The sequence below is a fragment of the Malus sylvestris genome, chromosome 8 (genome assembly GCF_916048215.2).
Source record: "Malus sylvestris chromosome 8, drMalSylv7.2, whole genome shotgun sequence".
In the NCBI taxonomy this organism is placed as follows: domain Eukaryota; kingdom Viridiplantae; phylum Streptophyta; class Magnoliopsida; order Rosales; family Rosaceae; genus Malus; species Malus sylvestris.
Window position 1 is genome coordinate 14,038,071 of NC_062267.1, and position 10,465 is coordinate 14,048,535.

Below are 10,465 nucleotides of genomic sequence, written 5' to 3' on the forward strand. Positions count from 1 at the left end.
TAATGAGATTATTGAATGTGCAGGAGGATAAAGGTTGGGAAAAGTGAGATAAAAGGTAGATAAAGTATTTTCTGAGAGTGATAAGTGTGGGGTTTAACAGAAGGTATGGAATGATAAGGAAATGTATCTCCTCGAAATACACATGCCTGGAGACATAAACCCTATTAGTGAGAGGGTCTCATGTGAATTTAAACTAACCTAATAAATAGATTAATTCAACCCAAATTTACTCGCAAGTGCACGAATCAGTTGTAGTAGAAATATGTAAATACGAGATCGAATCCACCGGAGTTGATTTAACAATTTAATCCTATAACTATTACTTAACAAATTGAAATAAAGATTGGGTTTGTATCGAAGAATAATTAAAATTAACAATGATTAAAGAAAAATATGATTGAGAACAAATGTAAGAAAACACTAAGGCTTTGATTCCACCACTAATTGTCATACCCTAGTATCCAGTTGTCAACTCATGAATTATCAAATTAATGAAAACAACTTCCATACATATGTCCGTGGTCAGGTACACATGCCAATAATTTCCCAAAGAGATGTGAATTTTATAGTGGTCATGCTTAAACTCAACTATTTCTATAATCTTTATATCCATGGTCCGGTATACACAAACATGTAAAAATCCAATTAAGTGTAGTGAGAAACAAATTAACCACTTATCAACTTGGTCACGTCAAACAAATAGCAAATAGCTAATTTTCTTGGAAGCCACACAAACCAATATTTGTCAACGGTCGGGTCAAAATATAAGTTCATGATTCGCATTCACAAAGCATCGATAGAATCCAATTCATGGTCATAAATAAATTCATATGCAAATAATTTCAATATCAAAATCCTAGGCTATGGTTAAAGCACAAAGAACCAAATATTAAAATTACAACTCCTTTAGTGAATGAAAACTAATCATCAATCTGAAATTCACAAATTAAACAATCAAATAACTAGAGTAATCAGAATTAGGGCTTCCTCGTAGCCTTAGCTAAGAGTTTAGACCCCATGAACAAAGAATTCATAGTAATTCTACGAAGGAAATTTTGCATAAAATAAAACTAGAGAAAAAGAACCAAATCGTTGCCGCTCTGCCACTGCTCCCTTTGTTTCACGCCAGAAGAAGAAGTCGGAGATCCCCCCCCCCCCCCCAAGACTTTGCTTCCTATCTTTATATACTGCTCCTTTCCAATTCGTAGGACCCCTTTCTTCTAATAAAATTGAGGATTTTATTCCTTGATCTCACAAATATTTTCTCCTGACTTGTCGGTTGCCAATCATTGGAGCCACTGATTGGAATTCTATTGGCAATAGTAATTCCTTGTGTGTAAAGTTGAAAAGCCTCCTTTGTAAGTCAACTCCAAATAAATAAGATTTCCCAAAACCCAATAGCCTTCAACCTAATAATAAAATAACAAGTAATTAAATAAATGAAGCCAATGTTAATAGCATGACTAAAACGTAACGAATGTGTTGAGACCGTGTTATATTCCACTTTTAACAATAAGCATCATAATCCTTATAAATTACAAAACTAAAGTAATTTACTCACAATAGTCTAAATGAGACACTAACAAATATAAATAATAGGGTAACAATTGTAATAAATACGTGTCTATCAAATACCCCCAACCTTATCTTTTACTAGTCCTCGAGCAAAAAAAAAAGACACAACTAAAAACTAATCTTTCCAAACAACTCAGGGAATCTACACACATGCATATCAAGAATAATAGAGTGTAACAACATATAGTGCTCAAACCTTACTCATAAAATAACATATTCTTAAAACATAACATGCTTGAGTGAACAAATAGCCAAAAGTTGATACAACACAAATGCAAGTAAACTCAACATGCTTAACCCAACTTCAACCCTAAACTCACAAGATATATGCTCAATTCACTCAAAGTGTTTAAGGTTACGTGTATACACTCAAAAGATCATTACATCAATGCTCTACTATAAGCTTGCAGATTGATCTAATCTCCATAAAGAAAAAAATTACTCTCCTTGGATCAAGTAGGTCTTTATTAAGGGTTGTAACATGAGCTTAAGGTAAATGGCTAAACAAATGAAAGGATTGGAATGCAAAAATTATGAGAAATGCTAGAATGTTTCTAATTACCATAAGCACAAAACATGAATCACTTTCAAAAATAGCATCAACAAGCCTTGCATCTAGCATCTTCAGTCTACTTTTCCTTCTTTTGTATAAAATATTCTTTCATGCACAATACAAATTCTGTAAATCACTAGAGCAAAGACAGCAGCACATGTTGTTCCCTTATACCCCATATTCATATGAAAATAAGCATTTGACATCACCAACAAATTCGAGCTGCTTTCATTACATTTATGCATGTACAAGACATCTTCTTCATTGATTCCCTTTTTTTATTTTTATTTTTTTTATTTTTTTGAATGTCACCACTTGCAGCTCATGCTTTTCAACTTTTAAAAGACCAAATTAAAATACCGTACCCTCAAACTTGAATCGAACATTGTCCTCAATGTTCAAAGTAAAGAAATGCAATGTAATTGGGACACAAAGAAATATGGAATAGATAAAACAAAGAAAAGAAAAGAAAAAGAAGTCCGGGAACTGCCCTGTTTGTAAATGTAGCTCTTTGTCGTATCTTGAGACCACCAGACACATTACATGAACTCCACGATCAGAGTATAATATCAACCAAAATCTGCAAAAACATAACTAACTACAGGGAGCAAACAGTAGCAGAGAACCAATCTAATAAAAACTAAAATAAAATAATAAAACTTAAAGAAAGAGAACTAAGGAAAAGAAATTGGGTTGTCTCCCATTAGCGCTAAGTTTACTATCTTCAACCAGACACTGCTTTGTGCTAGTCGTTCTTGTACGCACGAACTGCAAGACGAATACTTTCAACATGATCAACACCAGATTAAAGGCCAGAGTAGGATACAAGTCAAATTGAGCCTTCATATCCCCAAAACACAAAGTTAAAACTCCAGTGTCACATTGAATATTAGCCTTTGCAGTAGCTAGAAGGGGACGTCCAAGAATAATCGGAATTTTAGTAGATAAATAATGCACAGGCCCTGTATCAAGAACAATAAAGTCCATCGGATAATAAAATTTGTCAATCTGCATTAACACATCTTCAATAACACCACATGACTTCTTCACAGATCCATCAACAAATTCCAATGTAATTGGGCTTCGTTTCAGTTCCCCGAGACCCAATTCCACATAAACTGAATATGGCGTTAAATTCACGCTTGCTCCATGATCAACCAATGCTTCTTCGAATTTATGACTCCCAATGACACAAGATAGTGTAGGAATTCCAGGGTCCTGGAGCTTCGATGGATTTTTCCATAGATAGATATCACTCAACTTCTTGGTAAGAAAAACCTTTTCTTCACCATTCAACTTGCACTTATGTGAACAAAGACCCTTGAGAAATTTGGCATAGGAAGGGATTTGCTTGATAGCCTCAAGTAGTGGAATATTGATATGGACCTTTTTGAACAATAATGATGATCTTTCTTTGGCCTGATCAAAGCTTGAGGAAAAGGAGGCTTGTCCTTATAAGCTGAAAAAGGATCAAACTTTGATGAATTAAGGGACTTTGGGCTATTTACTTGAGCATTTTTACCCTTTACATCCACCGCTTCATTCTTTTCCACGTTGGTCTCTCGATCCTCCTTTGCCATTTGAACTTTATTATCCATTTGTGTGCCACTCTTAAGTGTGGTGATGGACTTGACTTTCTCATGTGATGGGTGATGATTCGAACTAGAGCTGATCTCATATACACCTTTCGGATTAGCTATGGGTTGACTTGGAAATTTGCCTTTCTCTCTTTCATTTACCGTACTAGCAAGCTGCCCCATTTGAATTTCCAATTTCTGAAGTGAAGCTTGAGTAGTCTGAATAGCAGCTTGTGTTTGTTGCTGGAAAACTTGGGTACTTTGTTGAAATGCAAGCTGACTTTGTGCAAGAGCAGTTATGCTATCCTCCAAAGACGACTTCTTAAGTTTGGAGAATCCTGGAGCAGTCCCTTGAAGTTGTGTGTTCCCTTGTGAAGGATTCAATACATTCCGCTGATTTGCATAATTGAAATTAGGGTGATCCCGCCATCCCGGATTATATATATTTGAGTACGGATTGTGCTTCGAAGAATACCCTTCTTGTCCAACAAAATTGACTTGCTCTTTATCTGAAAAAGAAGTTATCGGACAAATATTAGTCGCATGATCATTTTCTGAATAGATTGCACGTACATTAGACTTGAGAGCTTGTTGAGAACTCTGAGGCGATAAGGTCTTGATTAGTGCTTCGATATTCTTGTTCATGGAAGGCATCTCCACTTGCAGACCATTGTTACCACTTATTGCATATGCACTTCTTTTAGCCTAGCGTCCCCTTGTATTAAATTGCTGCGAATTCTCTACAAGTTCCTCGTACATTTCAATTGCTTCCTCATGACTCATCTTCATTAACATACCTTTGCAAGCGGAATCCACAATGGCTGTATTCAAATCATTTAATCCCTCATAAAATGCTTATACCTGTTCATCTTCGAGCAGATTATGATTAGGACAATTGACAAGCAATTTATTAAAGTGATCCCACACCTCATGGAATGAGTCGCCATCTCTTTGAATGAAGGATTGAATCTTTCTTTTCAATTGTTTTTTCTTGTGTGCAAGGAAAAATTTCTTTATGAACTTTTTAGCCAATTGTCCCCAAGCAATGATGGAATTGGCAGGTAATGAACGCAACCACTTTGACATCTCTTTTTAAAGAAAAGGGGAATAAAAGCAATTTAATCTCATTCGCACTAAGTCCCCTAATGTGTTGCGTTTTGCATATGTCGAAGAACTCTTGAATGTGTGCATAAGGATCTTCTTTTAGAGATTCTCCATTGAAGTGAGGAAGCATAGTAAGCAGTTGAGGAGATAACATACAAGTTCCGTCAATATTAGGTTGGAATGCAATGCGCGAGGGCTGATCCAAATCCTGAGGGTTAAAAGAATCCCTCATCGGCCTTCTAACCAGCACAATTTCTCGATCTTGCTCGGCCATCTCCGATTCTTTTTCTGAAGTTGGTGGAGTTTCGAGCACCTCTCCTTGAGATAAATGTTTCTGCTGCTGGTTTCGCAAAGTCTTCTCAAGTTCGTGATCAATAGGACTAAGTGCTAGATTGAGTGATCGACGTCCTTGCATCTACCATAATAAAGCAAAACTGAGCAGTACCCCAAAAAAAAAAAAAACAAACAAAACTTAAGAAAGAAGAACACACAGAAGAAAGGAGAAAAGAAAAATCACTAACAAATACAATTCTAAACTAACTATGATAAGCAACAATTAAAGTTTAAATTAGAAAAAGCAACCTCAGCAGCAATGGCGCCAAAAACTTGATGTGAATTTAAACTAACCTAATAAATAGATTAATCCAACCCAAATTTACTTGCAAGTGCACAAATTAGTTGTAGTACAAATATGTAAATACGAGATCGAATCCACCAGAGTTGATTTAACAATTTAATCCTGTAACTATTACTTAACAAATTGTAATAAAGATTGGGTTTGTATTGAAGAATAATTAAAATTAACAATGATTAAACATAAATATGATTGAGAACAAAAGTAAGAAAACACTAAGGCTTTGATTCCACCACTAATTGTCATACCCTAGTATCCAATTGTCAACCCCTGAATTATCAAATTAATGAAAACAACTTCCATACATATGTCTGTGGTCAGGTACACATGCCAATAATTTCTCAAAGAGATGTTAATTTTACTGTGATCAAGCTTGAACTCAACTATTCCTATAGTCTTTATATCGATGGTCTGGTATACACAAACATGTACAAATCCAATTAAGCGTAGTGAGAAACAAATTAACCACTTATCAACTTGGTCACGTCAAACAAATAGTTAGTTTTCTAGGAAGCCACACAAACCTATATTCGTCTACGGTCGAATCAAAATATAAGTTCATGATTCTCATTCACAAAGCATCGATAGAATCCAATTAATGGTCAGAAATAAATTAATATGCAAATAATTTCAATATCAAAATCCTAGGCTATGGTCAAGCACAAAGAACCAACTATTAAAATTACAATTCCTCTAGTGAATGAAAACTAATCATCAATCTGAAATTCACAAATTGAACAATCAAATAACTAGAGTAATCATAAATAGGGCTTCCTCTTAGCCCCATGAACAAAGAATTCATAGTAATTCTAAGAAGAAAATTTTGCATAAAATAAAACTAGAGAAAAAGAACCAAATTGTTGCCGCTCTGTCGCTGCTTTCTTTGTTTCATGCTAGAAGAAGAAGTCGGAGATACCCCCCCCCCCCAAGCCTTTGCTTCTTATCTTTATGTACTGCTCATTTCCAATTCGTAGGACCCCCTTCTTCTAATAAAATTGAGGATTTTATTCCTTGATCTCACAAATATTTTCTCCTGACTTGTCGATTGCCAATCCTTAGAGCCATCGATTGGAATTCTATTGGCAATAGTAATTCCTTGTGTGTAAAGTTGAGAAGCCTCCTTTGTAAGTCAACTCCAAATAAATAAGATTTCCCAAAACCCAATTGCCTTCAACCTAATAATAAAATAACAAATAATTAAATAAATGAACCCAATGTTAATAGCATGACTAAAACGTAACGAATGTGCTGAGACCATGTTAAATTTTACTTTTAACAATAAGCATCCTAATCCTTATAAATTACAAAAACTAAAGTAATTTACTCACAATAGTCTTAATGAGACACTAACAAATATAAATAATAGGGTAACAATTGTATTAAATATGTGTCTATCAGGGTCTAAACATCTATAGCATTTGTGAGGCAAGTTATAGCCAATGAAGACACAGAGCTTGCTCTTAGCTACCAACTTTGAATTTGTGTAAGGTTTGAGCCAAGGGTAGCATGAACATCCAAACACCATGAGTTGACGATAATCTAGCATTTTCTTGAAGAATTGTTCCCATGGAGATGGTTTTGATGGAGGTGGCAATCGATTGATCAGATACATAACAATGAGAAAGGTCTTCACCCATAATATGTAGTGAACTTTGGAAATAACCAGAAGAGTTCTTGTTGTCTTGACAATGTGTCTGCACTTGCATTCCACACAACTATTTTGTTATGGTGTGTAGGGGCAGCCAAGATGTTGCTAAATGCCATGGTTAACAAGATGATTCTTGAATACAGAAGAAAGAAATTCACCCTTTCTCAAAGTACCAATTTTATTTCCAGAGGGGTTCTCAACAATAGCTTGAAATTGAATAAAAGTAGTAAAAACATCAGATTTACACTTGAGAGGAAACATCCATACATACTTTAGTGAATAGTTGCTTCAACCCTGCTTTCTTCTTAAGTAGGCTGTCTAATGCAATATAGTTGGTGGAGAATCGAGTGGTAGCTGGACGAATAATTTCTCCTTTGCAAAATCCACGCATCTTTGCCAACAACCAACCGTGATTGTAAATATAATTTGTGATCGTTCTAGCTCTTTTTACGATGTTTGTACCATACTTAGGGCTTCCGTATTTAGACCTCGTATAAATACTCGGGGGACTCAAATGTAATTATGTTATAAATGGAGGGGCAATTATGTAAAAAAGGGAGAAGCCCTTATTCTATAAAAGGTATCCTCATCCTCACAAACCTCAGGCCTCCTCACCCTCATAAACCTCAAGCCCTCTCACCCTCACAAAGCTCATCTCTCTCAAGCTCTCATGCTCACAAATAGAAAGCCCTATCAAACTCTCTCTTTCTCTAGGGGGCTCCCCCTCACCCTTGTAATCCATACATACAGTCAGAAAAATACAATATCAGTGTGGACGTAGCCCAAACATTGGGGTGAACCACGATACATCTTGTGTTATTTACTTTCTTACAAATTCACGGTCGGATTTACGTTGTCCCAAGTTCCCTCCGGTTTTGTGCATCAACATTTGGCACTGTTTGTGGGAATTGACACAAAAAACTATGTTGGTTTTCTTTCATTTTTTCACCTCCACCGTGAATCTGCAAAACCTGCAAAACTCAAAAGATAACCAAAGCTCTCTCTCTGCCTCTCTTTTGCTTCTGATCTCTTTCACCTCTTCAAACAAAACACCACAAACTCTCTCTCTCCCCTCTCTCTCTCTGCACCTCAAAAACCAGCATCTTCTTCGATCTTCCATGCCCATTTCCCCAATGCAGCTGACTACGCAATCATGGGCTACACCCAGTCCAAGATCAAAAACCATTCCAAGTGTTTATTTAAAAAAAAAATATCTTGTCTAATTTTGAAGTGCATTTTGTGGGTTTTCAATGGCGTCATCCAAGCAAATGGAAGAGGAGACAGCTGCCCGTGAACCGACTGACGTGAACAGAGGTGTTGTTAAGGAAGAGACGGTCAGGGTGGAGACTACTTATGTGACTGATAATCTGGGAAGGCTAACAGAGTTTGCGGAGTGCGAGGAGAAGCCTGGTGTGCTCGGGTCGATGATGAAGGCAGTGACAGGGACTTTGGAGCATGCCAAGGAATTTGTGGTGGGGAAACCCCACCATGAAATTCAGTTTCAGAGACTTGCGGTGAAGACTTCTTAACACTTCTTTGACCTCCTCTCCCTCGCTCGCTCGCGGGGACAGTTTTGGTCTTCTGTTTTCCTCTGCTCTGCTGTCATCGTCGCCGTCAGTTTCGTACTCATTCTCGCCTCTGACCTCCTCCACATCTATGTCCTCGATTCTTTGGTTCTCTGCGGTGAGAAATGAAAGTGGGGTCGCCGTCTGTGCTTCGAAGAACGCAAATAATCAGCCACTTACCGGTGTGGTTTTTGAGCCGTTTGAGGAGGTGAACAAGGAGCTTGACCTCGTCCCTACTCTCCCACAAGTCTCTCTCGCCCTCCAGAAGTTCATTGATGAAAGCAAGGCCACCATTAACGAGCATATCAATGTGAAGTACAATGTCTCGTACATTTACCATGCCATGTTCGCCTATTTCGACAGGGAAAATGTAGCGCGTAAGGGGTTTTTCAAGGAATCGATTGAGGAAGAAAGGGATCATGCCAAGAAATTAATGGAATACCAGAATAAGCATGGTGGAAGAGTGAAGTTGCAGTTGATTCTGATGCCTGTGTCGGAGTTCGATCATCCAAAGAAAGGAGATGCTTTATATGAAAGTAGAAAAAAAGAAGAGAAAAAGCAGAAAGCATGGCTACCCACTAATGCACAACAGCCCAAGCTCCAAGTTGATTAAGGGAATCAACTTAGCACGATGACAGCGCAGAAGATGCATACCAACTTTCATCATGCATGTTCCCACTCTTCACAGACGACACCATGATGTTAAAGAAAAAGAAAAAGGAAGAGGAAAAGAATAGAAAAAGAAAAAGACATAATTGTGGTGAGGATGGCATGCAGAAGAGGGAATTATAGGCGTGACCCATTGAGCAGAAGGTCGGCTTTATTTTTGAATGATGTAATTTATTTTTCTTATTTTTCAGAGACATCTGTATAAATCCCATCAGAGGGTAATAGTAAAAAAAAAAAAGCCCAAAATTATGGGCTGGAATGTTATGTGGAAGGCGAAGGCCCATATGCCCAAAAGAGGCAGGCCCTCTATTATCACCAACCAGATGATCAAAAGTACGCCCAGTACTACAAAAATTATTCTGCAGCCTACCGCTATTACCACCAACCATGTGATCAAAAGTATGCCCAGTAATCCAAAATTATTCGGTAGTCTGCCGCTATTATCACCAACCAGGTGATCAAAAGTACGTCCAGTACTCCAAAATTATACATGAGCATCACTCATGTCAATCATACATAAACATTTCATGAGCATCACTCATGTCAATCATACATAAACATTTCATGAGCATCACTCATGTCAATCATACATAAACATTCATGACCATCATTCATGTCAACATTCATGAGCATCACTCATGTTAACATTCATGAGCATCGTCAACATCCATTTGCATCACCATGTCAATCAACATAAACATTCATGAGCATCACTCATGTCAATCTAGCTTCAAAAACTTCATTTACAGAGCTCTAGCTTCAAAAACTTCATTTACAAAAGCTCCAGCTTTAAAAGCTTCATTTACAAAGCTCTAGCTTCAAAAGCTTCACTTGCAAAGCTTCACCTACAAAGCTTCAGTGCAGGGTATACAACTACCACCTCCGAACAACCGTCACTTCAGCCCATACATGGATTCAATTTGAAGTCTCCAGCCAACAGACTCTATTGATCGAAGACTTGGGGGACTACACTATGTACCATATATTGGGCCTCATGAAAAATACTTAGGGGACTTAGCCCATTATTTTTGTATTGAGGAGCGAGCCCTTATTCTATAAAAGGGTCTCCCTTACTTTCATTAGAGAGCATCCATTATTCATGTACTGAGGAGCGAGCCCTTATTTTATAAAAGGGACTCC

At 37.2% G+C, this 10,465-nt stretch overlaps 2 protein-coding genes across 2 annotated transcripts; one reads left to right on the forward strand and one right to left on the reverse strand.

Moving 5' to 3' along the window:
* Nucleotides 1-2,684: 2,684 nt before the first annotated feature.
* LOC126631387 (uncharacterized) lies at nucleotides 2,685-4,359 on the reverse strand. Its single transcript, XM_050301530.1, has 3 exons — nucleotides 3,637-4,359; nucleotides 2,912-3,547; nucleotides 2,685-2,708 (listed from the first exon to the last, which is right to left on the reverse strand). Exons 1-3 carry the CDS (start codon nucleotides 4,357-4,359, stop codon nucleotides 2,685-2,687), a joined length of 1,383 nt encoding a protein of 460 aa, XP_050157487.1.
* A 3,982-nt stretch (nucleotides 4,360-8,341) lies between these two features.
* LOC126631388 (ferritin-3, chloroplastic-like) lies at nucleotides 8,342-9,269 on the forward strand. Its single transcript, XM_050301531.1, has 2 exons — nucleotides 8,342-8,511; nucleotides 8,612-9,269. The coding sequence occupies exons 1-2, from the start codon at nucleotides 8,342-8,344 to the stop codon at nucleotides 9,267-9,269; spliced, it is 828 nt and encodes a 275-aa protein (XP_050157488.1).
* The last annotated feature ends 1,196 nt before the right edge of the window (nucleotides 9,270-10,465 follow it).

Coding starts and splice junctions, on each gene's coding strand:
- LOC126631387 (XM_050301530.1), bottom strand. CDS start 4,359: ATGCCTTCCATGAACAAGAATATCGAAGCACTAATCAAGACCTTATCG. Junction 3,548..3,636: donor TAAAGGGTAAAAATGCTCAA/GTAAATAGCCCA, acceptor AGCTTTGATCAG/GCCAAAGAAAGATCATCATT. Junction 2,709..2,911: donor TGGTGTTGATCATGTTGAAA/GTATTCGTCTTG, acceptor ATGTTTTTGCAG/ATTTTGGTTGATATTATACT.
- LOC126631388 (XM_050301531.1), top strand. CDS start 8,342: ATGGCGTCATCCAAGCAAATGGAAGAGGAGACAGCTGCCCGTGAACCG. Junction 8,512..8,611: donor GAGAAGCCTGGTGTGCTCGG/GTCGATGATGAA, acceptor CTTGCGGTGAAG/ACTTCTTAACACTTCTTTGA.